The sequence below is a fragment of the Oxyura jamaicensis genome, chromosome 8 (assembly GCF_011077185.1).
Source record: "Oxyura jamaicensis isolate SHBP4307 breed ruddy duck chromosome 8, BPBGC_Ojam_1.0, whole genome shotgun sequence".
Classification (NCBI taxonomy): domain Eukaryota; kingdom Metazoa; phylum Chordata; class Aves; order Anseriformes; family Anatidae; genus Oxyura; species Oxyura jamaicensis.
Window position 1 is genome coordinate 1,411,801 of NC_048900.1, and position 20,006 is coordinate 1,431,806.

The 20,006-nt window shown below is 39.8% G+C and overlaps 1 protein-coding gene across 9 annotated transcripts in view; it reads right to left on the reverse strand.

Annotated features, from left to right (window-relative positions):
- The window catches only part of ABCA4 (ATP binding cassette subfamily A member 4), a 78,485-nt gene that overhangs the window by 29,777 nt on the left and 28,702 nt on the right, over positions 1-20,006 (reverse strand). For 8 of the 9 annotated variants that reach the window (XM_035333873.1, XM_035333870.1, XM_035333871.1 and 5 more), the window contains 7 exons: positions 16,223-16,428; positions 15,386-15,562; positions 12,700-12,922; positions 10,702-10,923; positions 9,327-9,531; positions 7,318-7,416; positions 2,997-3,221 (listed from right to left, as the gene is read on the reverse strand). In XM_035333873.1, the coding sequence (XP_035189764.1) occupies positions 2,997-3,221; positions 7,318-7,416; positions 9,327-9,531; positions 10,702-10,923; positions 12,700-12,922; positions 15,386-15,562; positions 16,223-16,428 (1,357 nt within the window). The remainder of the gene's footprint in view (positions 1-2,996; positions 3,222-7,317; positions 7,417-9,326; positions 9,532-10,701; positions 10,924-12,699; positions 12,923-15,385; positions 15,563-16,222; positions 16,429-20,006) is intronic. The other variant, XM_035333872.1, reaches the window with a different exon arrangement.

A 20,006-nucleotide genomic window follows, 5' to 3' on the forward strand; every position in this document is an offset into this window, starting at 1 on the left:
AAAATGGAGCCTTGAGGGACCCCACTAGTGACCGCCCGCCAGCCTGACGCAGCCCCATTTACCATAACCCTTTGGGCCCTGCCCGTTAGCCAATTGCTCACCCATTGTATGATGTTTTTATTTAGCTGTATGCTGGACATTTTGTCCAGTAGGATCCTATGGGAGACCGTGTCAAAAGCCTTGCTGAAGTCCAAAAAAATCACATCAGCTGGTTTCCCTTGGTCCACCATACGGGTGATCTTATCATAAAAGGAAATCAAGTTAGTTAGGCAGGACCTACCCTTCACAAACCCATGCTGGCTGGGACCAATGACTGCTTTGTCCCCCAGGTGCGCCTCAATAAGTTCGAGAATCATCTTCTCCATGATTTTACCAGGCACTGACGTGAGACTGACAGGCCTGTAATTGCAAGGGTCTTCTTTCTGACCCTTCTTGAAAATCGGCACAACATTTGCCAGCTTCCAGTCTACCGGGACCTGACACACCGGGATAATGACACATCAGTAAGTGCACATACCCAGTAAAACATGCCAGGGCCAGATTCTCCAGTCACACCAGTAGTTAACCGAAGCAAGGTTCCTAACTGCAGTGCAATTTGTTTAGATTCAGCCAGCTATGAATGGCAGAAGAAAGAGAGCCCAGAATTGTAATGGTCTGTGGAGACGTAGCTCACTAGATCAGGTGGAGCTGAACATGCTTTCTGTTTTCATCGTGTAGCTTGAAGATTATTTGGCACTGTTGTCTGTAGATACTTAGATAGGCTGAGATTACATTAAACAAGCAGCATGTTGCCTTTCCAGCCAGGCTGAAATCTGCCATTCAAATCATCTGCCCAGCTGTGCATTCTTTTACCACGATGCTTTAAAAAAACAACATTTGCCTTTAATCCTGGTAGGTGAAATTTGCCCCCTTGCTGAGGCCAGCTCAAAACTTAGGCATTACCTAACAGGAACACTACATGGGATGGCTTTCTCTCAGGATTAAAAATGCATTATTGTAAATAGCACCATCAGGAATTTTTATTGCATCAGCTTCTAGACAAAACAAACTTCCTTTGAAGTAAATTAAGCCCTTGGGCAATGTGAATTATGGGAGTTGAGAAATTTAAACTAAAGACCCTGTCCACTTTTGTTTACACAGAATACTCGAGGCTTTGTAGGGAGGCTTGTTTTGCAATTGCAGTTCACTTAAATTGTTCAGTACCCATCAGGCCTGTGTGGAGAGCAGCCAATGCCATCTGGGTGAAACCAGCCCCACCTCCAACAGTGACTTTTAAGATTCTGTCATTACACACAATGCTTGGGAAAAAGTCCCAAATATGTTGTACATGAGAGAGCTACGTATACTACAGAGCAGCTGAAATAACTCATCTAGATGGGGGAGCTTTACGTGAAATAAAATCATGCTCATAACAAATTTATTTTTATTTTTTAAGGAATCTAGGCTTTTACCGTACTGGGGCAAATACAAACTTCCCCGTATTCTCAGAAGTTGAGATGAAGGCTAGATAGTTCTGCATATACGGGCGATTGAGGTACCATCCTGTTTTTTATATCTATCACTAGCTCAGTTCTTATTTGCCTGCAAGGCTCATTGACAATTTCTGAGGTAAATGCTCTGATGAGTTCCCCCAGTATCTGCTTAGCATCACCTGACAGGTACTGGTGGCGGGGTGAGCTCCCTTTATTAGGGTGGGCCATTTCTCTATTCTGATCTTATTCCCACAATGAAATTCTGGACCATTAGGTCTTTCTCCAGAGGTGGCAGCATTTATAGGGGATGCTAATGGGGCCTTTGGTGAAAGCTCTGCTTAAAGCATACCAAGCAGTTAGGCTTTATGCTGTGTCTGCCCTGCTCTGTGAACTGGTGCTAATGTTGGACTGCACTAGAGTTAAGCCATTAGAACCATTTCCTATCCCACCACACTTACATGAAGCACCAATGCTAACACGAAGCCATTTTAGAAAGTATCATTTGACTATACCAGCTCTACTCTTGACTTCTCTACCCACTTCCCAGTTTCTGCATGGCTGGCTGAAAAGGAAGGAAGGCTTCTTTGTGCAGTGACAGGCAAAGCCCTTCCTCTCTGGGCACGTAACAGCTGGAACCTGGGAGCTGATGAGTACAGCACCACAAAGATAAGGCAGTACTAAGAGAAGATTGGCTGAAGTAACCTTTGCCCTCTGCCTGTCTTGTTTCTTTTGAAGTCCTGTCCTGTTTCTATTCACCCTGAATGCATGCTTTCAGTGCCTACGTGAGGCGCTCTGATGACCCCACTTTTATCTCCAGCTTCTCAAGAGAGCTGTCTATAGCAGTTACTTCTGCTACAGAATCCACATCATTCCTCTGAGCATCACATGCAGAAAACTCCTCTGGCTTCCCACAAAAGAGGACATTGGCACTTGAAAACAAGACAGGTCATTCAGGAATTCTTAGGTGGTGGCTAATGTCAGCATCAGAAGAGGCTACAGACAGACACACAGCACATCAGATAAATCCCTTTGAAATCAACCTATCCCCACAGATGCAAAACACACTGAAGACAGGCAAAGAAAGGGGGGCAGGGGGGAACAGCATTCCTCTCAGCATAAGTATTTATGTTAAAGTCATGGCTCTGTTTAATCCTAGGAAGTCAATGTATGCCTCTCAGAGGTTTCCTTTAGCACGTACACTAACTTGTTACAAAGACAGCCGGCATTTCCACCATAAAGAACAAAACTAAACAAAACAACCCTCCCCCCCCCCCCCCCCCCCAAATTACAGAGCTCTCCTGAAAGGCATCTCTTTTATGGGTGGTGTCTAAAATATTCTGAGTGATCTTGAATGTAGACAAATCAGTAGGAGGGTAGCTGGGAGAATCAGTGCCTCTCCTAAACTCAGCTCTGGCAGTAGCATGCTAACCTCTTTAATAACTGCGATCATTCCTATATTGACTTTGTTATGAAGTACAGTAAGTATGGTATCTGAGAAATACTCAGATTGCTCTCTCTCCTTACTATTCATTTCATCTTTGTCCTGGACATCTGTCTTAGGCATCCCCTGCTCGCCGGGTTCTTTTTCTCGTTTGTGTTTACATTGTTTGTTTTTACCGTCCTTCTCCCCCTGGTTGTCACTCTTTTCTTCTGGCTTTTCAGGTTCTTCAGATTTCTTTGTTCTGTTTTCATTTTTTTCCCCTTCCATGGCCTTCTGATCCACACAGCATTCTGACTGTGGACTGTTTTCTATATAAAACAAAAGTAACCAACATTTAGTCAACCAAAATTTATTTTCCTCTTATCTGTAGAGGTGCACTGAGGAAAAGGACGTTGTCCTAAGCATCGAGCTCTGCAAGAGCATTAATCAGAGTGCTTTACTCAAGTTAAGAGCACAGCACTTGAGGCCACCTAGATTAAAATCTGCTTCACCATGTCAGAAACAGAGACTTACAGAAGAAGGCTGACAATTTTGCAATTATAGACTCAAGAGTAGAAGGTCCTTACTAACATAATGTATATGTTTTATATATTTATATTTTGTCCATGAAGCTCCAGACTAAATTCTTCACCACACTAAGAGAAAAGCTATGCAAGTGTTTCACAGACTTACAGGGACTGAGAAGAAGAAAACCCAATGAGAAGATTAAATGAAAAGCAAACTGCTACTTAGGTTAAGAGGCTAGCTCCAGACCAGAGTGAATGAGTTGTTGTTAACTTTTACACAATAATTTCTGGCTTTCCAACTTGGTCTCAGATCTTACTGACACAAAAGAAGAGTCGTACAAAATCACTAGAAATAGGAAGAACCATGGTGTAAGAAGAGGGATCCTGAAGAAACTGAATACATAACAGATTCATGCTGGTGGCCTAGAATGTCACTACCATTATCAAATAGCCTGGAATTTAATTTTGTTGTGGAATTTCACCATAATTTTCTGCTATAAGAAATTCTAGAACATAGAGCTGCCCAAAGTTACCAGGGGCACAAATAGCTACATAAGCAACAAATTTATCTAGTCACCTAAAATGGCAAAAAGAGGGATAAAAAAGGTACACCGATAAAACTAAATTTAAAAAGTGGATGAGTTACCAGTTTAGTTTTATTTTTCAGTCTTGCATTTTCATTATCTGATATCTTCTTATCCCATTTCTTTCCAATACATTCATGAGCTATGACTAATGAAGAAAATGCTTAGTATTGCCCTTGAAGGAAAAGATAGGAGTTGAGAGAAGTTCTACAGCTGTTCACGTAAGCTGAGGCACACTAAAGAGTCTTAGTTCTTTACAGAGGTACAAATCACATGCCTCAGGAATTCATCACACAGAGTTGACCTTTCTAACTCTCCCTGCTTGAGAAAACCCAAGGTGATGTTTCGTGAAAGAGAAGATGAAATAGTACAGAACAAATTCTTAGTAATGCTCTGAGGCTAGCTGAGATAATCATGGAATAATTTAGATCAGAAGAGAGTTCCAAATGTCTGCAGTTCAACCATCAAAATAAGGCCAAATTATAGCAGGTTGACTTTTTCAAAGAATAGAGATTTCATAACCTCTCTGGGCAACCTGTTCCAGTATCTTTACCTTCATAGTAAAGATTTTTTTTTCTTATATTGAATCAGAATTCCAGTTTTCCAGCCTATATCTATTGCCTCTCATCCTCCCACTGGGTCCTTCTGAGAAGTTTGGCCCTCTCTTAGCTTTCTCTCTTAAGGCTGAGCAGATCCAGCTCTCTCAGCATCTCCTCATTTGTCATATGCTCCAGTTCTTCATCAACTTGGTGACTCTTTGCTGAGCTCCCTCCATTAACTCAATGTCTCATTTTCACCGGGAATGCCCAAACTGGACAACATCATACTCCAGATACAGTCTCACAAGTGCTGACTAGAATGGAATGATCACTACACTTGAAATATGGCTACACTCTTGCTAATATAGTTCAGGATGCAGTTGGTCTTCTTGCCTACAAGAGCATACTTGATCATGATCATGACAGCTCATGATCAACGTTCTGTCCACCAGGCCTTTCCTACAAAGCTGCCTACCAGCCAGGTGGTGGACAGTCTGTACTGTCACACGGCGTTACTCCATCCCAGATACAGTATTATGCATTTACTTTTGTTGAACTCCATACAATTTATGTAAAGTCATTTCTATAGCCTGTCGTGGCCCACCTGAACAGCTGTCTGACACCCCACCGTTCCCAATTTGTTATCTTCCACAAACTTGCTCGGGGTGCACTCTATTGCATCACTCAAATTCTTAAAGAAATTAAACACTATTGACCCCAACGTTACTACTCAGGGATGTCACTAATAACTGGTTCCTAGTTAGGCTTTGTACTATTGATCACATTCCTTTGGGCTCAACAGTCTAGTCAGTTTTCAGCCCCTTTGTTGTTCACTCAGGCAGCCTGTATCTCACTGATCTCACTGTATCTCACTGTTTTGGCTATCAGAATACTACAGAAATCCATGCTATAAGGCCTTGCTAAAGACAGGTTAGATGGCTTCCAAGGCATCCAACACTCTCCCCTGTTCCAGAGATCCAGTCATCTCATCACAGAAGAAAATCAAATTGGTTAGGCATGATTTGCTCTTCGTAAATTCATGTTTGTTATTTCTTATCATCTTGTCCTTCATGTACTTGGCTTCCAAGAAGTATCTACCTTGTAACGCAACCAGGTACCCAGGCTAGCCTCAACAGAACTAGGATGACAACTGCAGAAAGGACTGAAAATTCGTACCATTTTTTATCAGCAGTGAACATCAGTTGAAGATCAGCTCAGTGAACATCAGTGAACATCAGTGAAGATCAACAGTGAACATCAGTGAAGATCAGCTCAGTTATCTGATATAAATTCACTCACAAAATAAACTCTAGGCTTCACTTAAGCAAAATGTTTTATCTAAGCAACATGAAAAAAAACATTAAAAGCTAGCAATAAAGCAGAAGCCATTGGCTTTTCTGCTGATGCAACTACTGAATGTTCTGGCATTTTCACACCTTAAAAAAAATCACGTGTCCCCCTTGTACTGGAAATACATTAAAGAACACAGAACTTAGGAGCCATTAAGATAACCAGAAAATTGATTTTGTTTTTACTAAATTTAGGTTAAACTAAGTAACTAGAAAATGTCAAAATCCTATAAGCAACTGTGCTCCAGATCTGAGATACTCAAAGGAGCTCTGGTGCAGAATATACCCAAATTCCAAAGAAAGTCAATGAGATGTAGTGGCTGACATCTGTGCCTTCAGCAATTCCTCATTCATCTATAGACATATTTCAAGTCCTCCTTTGGCTCCTTCCTACACACATTTCAATCGGGTGGGTAGTAATTGCAAAGCAGAAGCAGAAAACAGGCTCCATAATATTTAGACAAGCCTCTATCATTCTGAATACTCTCACAGCAAGCCTAAAGGAAAACCTGCTCATTCTTTCAGAATGCACCATAAGACAAAGCCTCTTCAAAGAAAACAATGTTATAGCTTCCTCTTTCCTGATCAAAAGATGTGAGCAGTGGATGTATTATTCAGCATGTTCACAGAAAGGATTAACTCCCTTCTGGTCTAAAAGCATCATCCTGAAATGAGACTGCCTTGTCAGCAGTCTGAGCTGATGAAGGGTAAGGGTGGTAATGAAAAGACTGAAGAAATGATTTCTTTATCTGTCATTTTGATTGGTTTCGCTGTTATTTGTAAAACTAAGACAGGTTTCAAAACACTACCTTCAGCAAGCCTCTACTCCAGACATTAATCATCATTATGCATTAATTCCAGTTTAAATACAAGCACCCACATGATGTGCTTAACTACTCTACTATCAATACACAGACAAAATTATGCAAAAGCAAGATTTCTGCACTTACTCAAGTCAGTCCAAGGGTGTCATCAATTTTGATCTTGCTTACAAACCCAGAGGAAACAGTTAAATTAGTCTGAATTAGAAAAGAATTAGGTTTAGAAAGGGGAAAGGCCTTTAGAAAAGGGGATCCTCAGTGTAAATAAGATCAACTCTGTATCTCATTTTGACTCATTTTACAAATGCTGTGTTGTGCAATAAGAACTCCTTGAATGTCTCAAAAGGTGTTGGTTAGAGAGTGGGTGTTTGATGTTGCTTGTTAACCCATGATTTAAAGGCTCTCAGATGGAACAGTGACTCACCTCTAGCAATTCTAATAATAGCAGGCCGCTCCAAGTTCAAAGGCACCTGCTGAGATTCCCAGTATATGTCTGTCCCTAATCTCTGCAGCAGCTCATGTAATGACAATGCTACGCAGTCACCTCTAAGTAGATCAGTGGTTTTGAAGTTATTTCTAAATATCAAAGTTTTGAAAGAACTCACCATCAGCAGTTGCTGTTTTTTCAGCTTTTGGGTTTCTAGAGCCAAACCAGTAAGATTCCTGCAAAGGGAAATACCAAGGCTGTGGTAGCCCATAGTCCCCTAGAAGAAATATAAGAAGGTGACATGTACTTTATAACCACATTCCTCAGTGGGCACACATTAATCTAGACAAAGTCTGAAGTGTAACTACAAATGCTTGCAGTTGCCTTAGCAGCCATTGTGTTACATATCAGAGGTCAAACTGCCCACCAACCACCTGTCAGAACAGAATTTGTTCGCAATTATTATTATTATTATTAGCCCAGGAGTAAAATATTCAGAAAATATAATCTGATTTGCTTTACATTTTCTTAAGTAGAATGTGCTTTAATTACAGAGTGGAGCTACTCTCTACCTGGGGACAATCAAACCAACCAACTAACCAGCAGCTGCAAGGAACATCCTGATTGCTTAAGATAGGATCCCAGCCTCACTCAATAATTTTTTTTAAATGACCACTTGACACTTGAGGCATTGGGCCCGAACTCTCAACTCGCAATGAGAAAAGAGACTCCAGCTGTTCTTTTAGCACACAGCCTTCCACGAAAAATGAGACCAGGAAAAAACAGATATTTTCTTAAACAGAAATGGGTCTTTTTTGGTCACAGGTTAATTCTGTTTCGAAAAAAAGAAAGTAGGATAACATTATCCATTCTTGTTGGACCAGACCTGAGTCAGTGCCAGTCCATACTGTTTTCTTGGATCATACTGATTTACAAGTGGATAGTGCATAGTGATAAGCAATGGAAATTTGTGATGCTCACTGATAGATGGTCAGTTTTTCTGCATCGAAAAACACTTTGTGAAAGTGTCTGCTTATTTTTGACTTACCAAAAATATCCTTTATGTCAGGCAACCACTTGTATTCCCATTATGCACAAAAACACTCCGTCTGAATTCATAAACAGTTTGCCTTACACTTGTTACAGACTGGATTATATCCCTTTGAAGCTGGTAGCTAAAACAACTGCTTCTCATTCAGGATGAATGCAAAAAGCCAAGTGAACTCCATTATGGAGCAGAATGCTTAAATAGCCAAAAGAGCAGTGTGCCAATGGGTGGTTGCTTGCAGAGAGAACTTGAGCAGGAGCTGAACCATATGATTCAAAGGATTATCCAGGGAACTCAACTAGTAAGTTCAAATACTACAACATTGATTTGCTAGGCCTACATGTGTGTAAGAGAGAAATGCTATGAGAAATTTCAGAGAAACAGAGAAGCAGAAAGCCAAGGAGACACTCAGAAGAAAGAGTGAGTGGAATTGAACATGCCAAATAGAATCGCTGAGAAATATTACTTCAGTGTAAAGTGCTGGCTGAAAAAAGATAGACTTGGAAACATGAGCAAAGAAACTCTCTCCTGTTGTTTAATTCTTGCTGTGTTTGTGGAAATAATACATTGTCTGCTCTTGTTTAAATAAACAGGGTTGCAGCACAGCTTGTCCAAAAAGTGACTTTTATGAAAGTTACTGCATATCAGCTTTGAAAGTAAATAAGATAGCTTGTGTTAAACTTCTTTAGGAGGACACATTTCTTAAAAACCAAAACGGTATTAATTTGGTGTAGCATAGCTCACTTTGAAAGGGACACAAACAAAGCAGAATTAAGGCCATATAACAATTATGGAAGCAAAATATCCTCAAACACATTTGAAACAATAAAAAAAAGAAAAAATACATATATTGTTTTGGATTAACTATCAGTAAGTGATGTGTACAGACAAGTACAGGACCAGAAAGTACATCACCTTTCTTTTTCTTTCCTTCATTTCCATTATTGTCAGGACTAAAATGGGAGAAAGGAAAAAAAAAGAAAAAAGTGGAAGTCCTTAATAAACCCACGGTGCCATAACGGGTAAGACTCATGGTCTACAATGTCAAATACTCTGGTTTTGACAGACTCAGAGACTGACTAGACTAATGTAACTTACAACAACTACCTCTCCTTTATATGAGTAAGAAATTGACATACCTGGAAAAACATTGTCAAGGTACCAAGAAAGTATTCCATACAGAAAAGCATCAAAAAGCATCATTTTAATGGAAAACAGAAAACTATATTCATCTCCTTCCAAGGGACTGGTTCTGATGTTACCCCACTGTAGGCCAAGACCTTGCTCTTCATAGCGCGACAAGTATTCTGTACCAAAACCAAAAGCTACTTGAGAAAGCAAACTCTGGAATAAAGAAAAAATGTCATGAACTCAGACAGAGGGACATTTTCTAAAGCAAGCAAAACAAACAAACAAACAAACAAAACCACTAAAGACCTTTGGGGACTGGACTTCAAAACTCAATAATGCCTAAAAAAATAATCAGGAAAAGTGCTTTCACTTTTATATCAGACTGGAATGTCTAATCCTCTGAATGGTGGCAATTCTAATCAATATTTAGTCATAATAGACTGAATTCAATGTTGCCGCCACTTTATTTAGCAACAAAAAACTCTTCAAATATTTTATTTGTTTTTATAAACGTCTCTGTTCAGAAAATACTACATATTCATCTAGAAGTTTGCAGTGCACACTTTGCCTATACAGGAGAAACAAAATATCTGAGTGTATGGGGCAGGGACAGTGTGAGTAACAAGACAAAGCCTACCAGATGCTTGGGATAAGGGAATCTGCAACCATCCCCTTCCCTGCCATGTCTGCTACTGTTTTTTCACACAACAAACTAATAAACCAGCACAGCATCCAAAGGTTGTCTTCAATGCTGCTCTGCAAAGATGCATAAAGAAAGGGCATGGTGCTGTTTAACAGGATATGTAGTTCAGCCAGGAATGACAGACGAGAAGGATCCTGACAGCCACTCCCAGTGAGGCATTATCATAGTGTGCTAAGTAAAAAATGGTTGGTTTTCAGCAATCATTCATTGTTCAATTGCTTTACTTGTCCTAAAAATGTTACTTTTAATTCAGACCCCCCTCCATATGCACAACCCCCCTAGCTGTTCTTCAGAGGCCAACCTTTGAACAACAAATGTAAGACCTAACATACTAGGAGCAGAGAAAAGCATTCATGGCTTCTGGCTAGCAAACAGTCTTACATTGGTCCCCTCTCCTTCACTTTGGGGTGAGAAGAGAGTTATCTTTATGTTAAACTGTGTACAATTTCCAAAAAGTAATCTTTCTTCCTTCTCAAATCAGAACCTGTCATGGGCCAACCCTACTCATTTCCTTATAAAGGCTTATTCACTTGCAATCTCTAAGTATTTCAGAGGTGTGTCTCTGAATCAAAAAAGCAAAGGCAAGGAGGTGTGCAGATCTTTGTTACTCACACATGGATAGCGAGAAGGGCATCTTCAATGTGAACCCCAAAATACCATATAATGAGTGAAAGGCTTACTGCTAGGATCTTCAGATTAACAGTCATGCGGTCTTGCCAGACAAAGCAGACAATGTGAGGCAGGTACAAGGTGAAGTACAGGACTCCACTGCAGGCAGCTGCCAGATTTGCTTTGGAGAAGAAGGTGCTGAACAAGAAACACTGCATTATGGTGGCTGTAGTGAAGGTCAGTAGGAATAGGAAGAAGAGAAGTGGACTGCTATAATGTAGCACTTGGCCGCACTGTAGGCAAAAGGAAAACAGATGAATTAGAAGTACTGTCACATTCTGAACTAGCAGAAAAGGTCAGAATTGCCACTGACACGTAACCTGTAATAAGAAATTAGCCAGTCTTTCTTACCCAATACATCTAACTTGCCCAAGAGTAATGTTTCACTACTTGAGGTCATTACAAAAACAAATCCTTTGTTTAACTTTATCCCTGCTTTTGAATTGTGACTACAGGTCAGTACCACAAGCTGCAGCGTTCATATTTGTATTTGATGTCTGAGCTAAGTTCATAACTGATTGAAAACACATTATGTCCTTGTCTTAGTATGCAAATGATTCTAAGCAAGATGTGCCTGCATGGAAATTCACACATTTTAAATAAAACTATCTGAACTGTCATAAGAATTTTTCATTGATCTCTTCTTATCTTCTCCTCAGTCCACTTGCTCATATGCAAGAAAGATGATATAAGGAAGCCTGACAAAATGCATCTAAAAAAAATGTAACAGGAAAACTATGAAGTACTTCTTTCTGCCCCAAAATGATATTCAAATTTCAAAAGGCTATTACAGCTGAGGAATCCAGCTGCAGTTTCTCTGAACTAATTGTGTACTAAACAACCCTCTGGGTGAACTTCTGACTTTCCTTCCTTTAGAGCTTTTGTAGATTGAACATGCCCTCTCAAAATGAGCATGGGCTGCTGCTGTTTTTCTATTCTAAAAAAAATGTTGAGACCTATTTATTAGTCTCCACATTGTTCCAAGCCTTACAAAAGGTTCAGAATAACTCTACAAGGCCATAAATTAGTCTCAACATTGTTGTACTAAACCAGTGGGCCTGTGAGACTGATTTCTTTATCAACAAAGATGCAGTCTCATACAAAAATGTATTTACAAATTTGCATCCCACCGACATAGTGAAATTCAGGAAGGGAAGTGAATTATAGGTATAAACACATTCCTCTCTGGTATTAACTACATCCTGATTTTTAATTAAACCAGAATAGCAAATGAAGGAAGGTCTCTCTATCTACCCAAGCTATAATGAAACTGCAAAGAACTAAAACATCGGGGCAGGTTGATTAGATAGAGTGGCTGCAATTATAACTATGCATTTATACCACCACCAGTTCCCCACATTAGAAAAGATGGAAGGGCATTCTTGCCCATCAAAATGTTACCGATTTATGCAACGAAATAGAGCAGCCAGGAGACACGTTCTCAGGTGAAAGAGGTACGAGGTGGGCCTCAAAGACAAGAACCAAATTGCTCTAAAATATTACAAAAATAACAGCAATTCTGAGCCACAGAAGCAAAAGATACTTGTTTTCAGTCAGTGAGGGAAATATTGAGGCTGTTCTGTCTCTTTTTGCATTGCAATAGTGTCATGAATTCTGAGTAGGCAAGCACTGAATATTATAAATGAATCACGGTGAAATTAAGATGAAGATTCCTCATATTATGACCCCTTCTATTTAAAGCAATGATTAATATTTATTGGGACCTTCATCTGTAGGAAATACAATACATGAAGTAATTGGCTTGATAGATTGTTCTGTGGGAGCTCTCACAATAAATCTTACTGGTGAATTTATCTTTTGGTCTCTGCTACGTGCTCATGCTGTCTTGAGGTCTGCTTAGGAGAATGTGCCTGCTACGTGCTGTGGTCAGAACAGGCCTCCAGCTGTTCCCTACGAATGGCTCCTATACCTACCCAAACTGGTATCACCAATGCAAACACAACAGGGAGTTTCGGAGTTTCTACTGTCTTTCCTGCAGTCATTCTTACCATAATCAGTGCTGTGAGGAGGAATGTGCTCACAGCCATCATGATGAAGCTGTCTAGGAACCAAGTGCACCAAATCACCCCATTGGTGATGCCCCTGTTCTTCATCGCCTCCTTCAGACGCATTTCCTTCTCCAGCACTATACTTTTCACAGTCATGGAAACAGAATATATCCAAGCTAGCACCATGAAGATGGGAAAGGAGCGGTTTAAGGTGATCATAAAGCTACCAAAGCAAGAAGAGAGGATGAATGAAATTTAGGTAAAACAGAGAAATATTAAGATAAAAAGCAAGAATGAAAAGGATCAGGAGTGAGGAAGAATGCATTCGTTAAACATGGGACTGGAAATTCTCAGTCTAAACTTTAATAATATGTTACTAGTGAACTTCACAAGCAACCTAAGTACTAGCGTATAAATTGTTGCTTCACTTCCATGAGATAGATAAATGTCCTTTCTGTTTTACAAAGAGGTCCTAAGAGATGCTAGAAGCTATAGAACATGCAGTGGGGCACAAAAATACATCACTCTTCACAGTGAATTGCCACAATGCTTTTACTACAGTGCACAAAAAATACTTTAAGACATATGCTAATATGAACAATTTGGGAGTGTCGCTGTCTTTTTGTGCTCCCAGGAATCACTGGAAAAGAGTGAAATACATTAAGCATTAAAGGCATCAGGTGCTGCCAGCAAGGCTGCCAAAATTAATCGAAATCATGACTTGGAAAATACGTTGGGACTGTCTCACACAGTGCCACTTCCACACCAGTGTTGGGACAGGCTGCTGTGTGTGTTCCTCCAGACAATGAAGGCGCTGCTCCCTTCCTCCATCCTTCCCCCCAGCTTCTATTGCTGCTCAGCCCTTGCATATGCTCCTTTGGTAAAGCACTGCCACAAGCGTGTTCTCAGGGCAAAGAAAAGATTTTTGGGTGAAAAAGCAGAAAATATTTTCTACTAATCTGGAATTGCAATTTTTCAATGAAATTACCTTGAAGCCCAAGTGGACTTGATTGGCCTTAAAGGCCAAGAGCTTAGAGCTGCTAAAAATTAAAAGAAGCAAAATTCTTTCATATTTCTAAAACTGAGCTCTACAGAACTACATTTTTGCCATATATTATCATAGCTACTTCATGGTCTAAACAAATGGAAAATTGTCACTTTTTTCACCAACAGTTCCTGAAGAGCAACTTCACCTCCTGAAATAAAGCCCTGTTTTTGTGGAATGGCCTTGGGCACACCAGGTTTTCCCAGTTGGTGGACCCATGCAACCCAGCACTAGACCATGCACAGTGCAGCATACATGCTCACTGTGAGGATGTATTTGCTTCGCTTAAGTAGGCTCTCTGCAGAGAGCTTCACTGGATATCAGACCTAAAATAAGTATGGCTGCTGCAAGCATCAGAGAACTTTTACATATGTGAGGTTTCTGTCCTACAGTATTCACAGTGGGGAAGACATAAACAGCAGGATTGCCAGGGCAACTTTTTGTCAGGCTAACAGGTAATGACAGGTTAAATCATGTGTCTGCAGTCTGCATTTATCTGAAGCATTTGCCTGCACGGAACATACTGACAGAACTGTGTAATGATTTCTATAACCTTTTATTTTTTTTTCCTTAAGTGAAATTTATACCAAGACAGTTGCAGCAGCACAGACTGCAGCATTGGAACAGGCACACTGTGAATGCAGAAGTGGCACCACTTCATAAAGTGTGGAGCACATGTGCTGGTTGAGGCAGTGCTAACGAAGGTCATAGCAACCACAGACGCTCAAAGGCCCACGTAGTCATGAAATCTCCACGGCCAGGAGGTGCTCTTTCTCTCTTCTTCTCCCTCCCCATGCCTCCCCTGCCCTCCCTCTTTCTTTTATTACAGAGCAACAAATTTCTTTCTCCTTTAGCTTTTTTATTCTGTTCTTCACCAAGGAAAGAAATTCTTGGAATCCTTCACTGGAGTTATGTGAGATTTAAGACAAAACCAGTCAATCTCAACAAAAATCCATGGATGGGAATTAGGGAAAAAGGAGGTTTGGTAAGATCACATAATTGCTGAAAACTGCAGCACTTGCAAGGAAAGGAAAAGGACTGATGTTAACAGAAACCAATGCCATACAACCAGCTTTACTGCAGGTACTTGTGACTTAGTTATAAATGGGATAATATTTACAGATGTGGTTAGGATTCTGGAAAGAACAAGTTTCAAGAGCCTGAAGGGTCTTGAGATTTTGCAAGGCCTGTAGAAAGCTGGATACCTTCCAGGAACAAAAATGACTGCTGTGGGTATTGTTATATCTAGATATGAATAAGTCTAGAGTTAGGGTTTGGTGATACACTTGAAGAGACTGGGTTGTTGGATTCTTCAGAACATACAATAACAGAAAGAGAGGCACCCATTCCACTGGGACAAGCAGTGTTTGTTCCATTTTTCTTGAAGAAACAGTACTTTTGATATAAATAAAGGTAGGTTTTAGAGTTTTAGAGATATAATTAGGGGAAATAGCCTTACAATACTTCTGTGGGTTCCACACGGCTAACTGAAGAAGGCAGTCTTGGTTATCACACAGGTTAGTGCTTTGTGTTCAGTTTTCCTACCAGTACTGGTACTATGTTAGAGGATGAAGCTCAGGGCTAGAGTTAGATAAAAACAAGTATTAATCAGAATTTAAAAAATTAACTACTCTTACTCACACATCATCCACAAAACATGGATATGGCATTTGCTGCAGATAAATTCCTATTGGCACTTCAGTGTTGGTCTGTGTCTTTATAATCCCATGCTCAATCATGTCTTGGAGATACGCAAAGCCTCCCCATATATAACGTAAATCATCCACGGGATCAGCTCTTGGACCAGGATCCCAGTACCTAAAAAGAAAATTCACATGGAAATCATTTGGGTAAACAGTGACTTTAAGAAAAAAAAAATATCTTAACAACCGAAAGTGTATGGGCACTGCCTGGAGTAGCCCCTTCCAGATTTTGGTCTGTCAGACCAATAGTCTGCTTGACTTGCTTGAGACAGTTTATGACCTGGAAGGTTCTTCTGTTTCCTTAAAAATTTTTTTCTACATTTACACAGAATAGCAGTTTTGGCCAAAAATGTGTATACATGAATTGTGTATCAGAGTAATTGTTCTAGAATAGAAATATCTGTATTTGTAATATAGTATCCTTGGAGATTGAACTGGAACAGCTGGGTTGCAACCACCAGACACTATTATATTCACTGTTATATTCCTTTATGTAGACAGCCCTGAGAAATCATTTTTGTTAACCCTTTAAGAAGTGAGTCCACATGAAGGGGAACTTGAGGAGAAACAGCAGAGAAATTCTGCTGGCCAGGAAGAGGAGAGCTGGGTCACAACCTGTGTGGGACCTCCTCGTTCACCTCTCCCAGTAACAGAGCCAACTGAAAACTTGGGGCAGGTTACTGAACAGAGTTTGAGTAGAGCCATTTCCTCTGCCACATATCCATCTCAAACTCAAGAGATGACAGGCAAGAACTGAGAAGGAACCATCACCTACCTGTCTTTGATTTTGTTTGTTTTCTCCACTGCATCTATGTCCATCCGGATCTTGTATTTCACATGTGGTGGAAGACTGCTTGCTATAGGCTCTATATCTGGAAAAACCACACCAGCCCAGAATTTGTTTTCCTCTAGCAGGTGAAGGGCTTGATGAGTCAGCTGGGTTTCATCACGATAACCTTCAAATTTATCCAAGATCAAGCACTACAAATAATCACAAAGAGAACAATTGCCCTACAGTATTCACAGTATTGCACTGGAGTAAGTTAGCAAGAGATATGCATTAAAGCAAACATCAGTGTCTAACAACAAAAGAGGAAGATAGGCTCATATCTGAAGTATTTGCCATTTCACTGAAAGGGTGTACAAGAAAATTCAGAAAAAATAATTAGATTTAGCATCAAAAGGGAGTCTCTTCATCTCAAACTGGCAGTAAAACTGTGTGAAGAAAGATTGTAAACTCTACAAATTCCATCATTGTTTATCTGTAAAATTGCAGGCTTAGGTTTGTATCTTCATCTTCTTCCCTTCAGAATCAGCAAGACATTATCAGAGAGTAGGAGTACTTAACTCCCTAATGGACTGAGAAGATACATATTCAATTGTCTTCCTTCATAAAACGCCATGACGCTAGCTTATTTGATCTTATCTTCTTGATCACCTCGTGCAGGTCAATAACCAGAAATTATTCTACACCAAAGGGCTCATAAAGGCAACTTGTTATTTAACAGACGTCTTAAAGCCTCCTTTGTTTAACCCTTCTCTGTGATAAAACATACTTCATTGTTTGGAAGTATCACTGTTTAATGGTATCTATAATCGAAATATCTATTTAAACTGGCAAAAGAACAAAACAATGCTTAAGTTGACAAAATTGTTTTGTAGCTTTGTGACACAGCATCCTATTTCGTAAATGTTGATTCTCCTAGTTTGCTTTATAGGATTGAACTGCATAGAATTTCCTATCAGAAAGCAAAATAAGGCAAAAAAAAACTTTCTGGTTTGTATTGCAGAGAAAAATTCAAATTTGACTGGTGTCTACAGTTTTTGTTGTTGGTGGTGGGGTTTTTATGTTTGTTTGTTTGTTTGTTTTTAATACGTGTATCCCACATATTTAACTGAGTTCTGGTACTCATTTCTGTTAATCCTGCCATGTGACTTTGTCTTCGTATTGTCATTACTATGTCTTTGCAGTGTCTGATGGGCTATTAGCTATTTCTTTGTGATGAGGTGGCCTGGAATTCTGTTCAAGGGACTTTTACCAGCTGCAGGAGAATGCATGTAGTTCTGCAGGGGAATCTGTGGAAACAGCACTGGCAAAGTTATGACAGACAAGTGATCTTGTCTAGAATTCCACTGCAGAATGCACAGTGTCTCGACTATGCTGAGGAACAGTACAGGCTTTACCCAGGTGTCCAGTAAAGGATGTAGCAAGGATTCAAAAGAGGAATCACAAGTGCTTATGGTTTTCCTTGAGAGCAGAAGGAAACCAAAGCCTGTATAAGAACACAGGCTAACACACCAATGTTGCAATAATTGAGCCTGTATGGAAGTGAAAAGAGATTTTATATTATAGTCTACTAGCCAAAAACTAGAATTCTTTCCCTTAACATTAATTGCATTCAAAACAAATGCTGTATGCTCTACCTAGGCTTTTTTCTCGGTGAATTGTAACACAGCTCATGCCTTCAGAAATATTGCTATGTCAAAATTAAGTCATCTCCCACTTACTGAAATTTATTTCACATCTTCTCCCAGTAATTATTTAGCAATTAAAAGTGGCCCAATAAAGATCACAAAACCAAAACTAAAGTACCAAGAAGAGGGGTGGAATAGGAAAATAGACCTAAGTATAAAGAGGTGTTCAGGTTTAGCTACTCCGTGGTCTAAGGTAATCAAAGGGAGTAACAGGAATTCTTGGTGTGGTGAGGATAAGCAGCTACTTCATAACTTGTGTGATTCTCAGCTGCACCACAGAAATCTTGAGTCTCCAAAGACAGCTGCTGGCAGCACACCTCCTTCATTGTAGGTGAGGAGTAGGGTGTCCTTGAAAAGGAGCTGTTTGTTCCCATTGTGCTTGGCATAGTGTGAAAACATTCTCAAATGCTAGCAACTCAGTGTAAACAGCAGACTTAAAAGAATTAACTTATTACAAAGAACTTTAGGACGCTAAGATCTATTACCAGGTATAACAACTGCCCTGATATTGGTCATGTTCCACCACTGACCTGCAGCAAAGCAACATATTTCACCCAGCTTGAGTAAGAAATAATTCTGCTAACGTCATACAAAACATCATCAGAATTAGCAGAGCTTTGTGCATAACTCTTACTGCTCCCTGTTGTAATAGCTGTAAGAAGGCAGATAAACCTTCAGTTTCTGCCTTCTGGCAGAGGATGGATAGTCTTTTATTCTGAACTGGACCAAAATCAGGAGAGCTAAGCTTGCTCCTGTTGCCTACAATTAGCACCAATTTTCTCTGTAAACTTTAGGCTCAGTTTATTCAACCATTAAATAACTATATACTCTTATTTCAGAGATGCTGTATAATATAATTAATCTCTGTTAAGACTATGAACCTCAGGTGGGAAGTGCTAAATACAGAGTCCACAAGTATTAATACTACTGCCAAATGCAATGGTTTTTTAAACTCTCAGAGTTAATCTGCAGCACTGCAGGACCCGCTAGTTTTGTCCGGGCTTGTAAATTTATGAAGAAGAGGCAGCATTTCATTTATCTAACTCATCAGGAATCCAGACCATATCAGGTCCAGTTCCCAACACATCTTTACCTGCAGTCAGAAAGATGTAAGATGTGTCACTTACCTGGCTCTGGGAAGAAATGGATGTAGTGCTTTGTCTAGCCCTCTAAAAATAAAATCTTTTTTTGTACTGTACATATTGATCTTTGTCTGATGAACTTATCAGTAAGTTAGATCATTCATGCCAGAATAACCTCATAAACAGTATCTTCCAAAGTATTTTTTGAATGGCTTTATATTTTCATCTACATTTTTAGCATTTCTTATTTACATACTTAAACTTCATGTCACTTTCTGCACCGTGACTTTCAAAAATCTTCAGAGAGCCCCAGTAGAAACACAGCACTCCTAGAAAATGGGTGCACATATTCCAGGTAGGAGAGAGACATCTTGTCAGAAGTGGCTACAGAACAAGGGGAAGTGCCCTATTGGTTTTGATGTATTTTTGATCAGGTGTTTGAAATCCTGACATTGAAATTTCCAACAAAATATTAGTTTCTCTGATGATGGTCATTTTGAAATTAGTGGCCTGTCAGTTAGTAAATATATATATATAAAAAAAAAAAACGTATTTTTTCTTTGAGGAAAAATTCACTTTCTGCTTCTTAGTATCAAAATGTGTTCAGACGTTCAATCAACATTTTGAATGTGAGAGGTAGCAGGAAGAGGGTGGTGAAGCACTGGAACAGGTTGCCCAGAGAGGCTGTGGATGCCCCATCCCTGGAGGAGTTTGAGACTAAGTTGGATGAGGCCCTGGGCAACCAGATCTAGTGGGAGGTGTCCCTGCCCGTGGTAGGGGGGTAGGAACTAGATGATATTTAAGGCCCCTTCTGACCTGAGCCATTCTATGATATGATACGATTTAGGAATTGTCAACTTTAAGCTTTTTCAGAATAAGAAATATTTATGTTCTTGTTCTACTGTATTATTTTCACAGCATCACAGAATCATCTAGGTTGGAAGAGAGCTCCGAGATCACCGAGTACAACCTCTGACCTAACGCTAAGAAGTTCTCCACTAA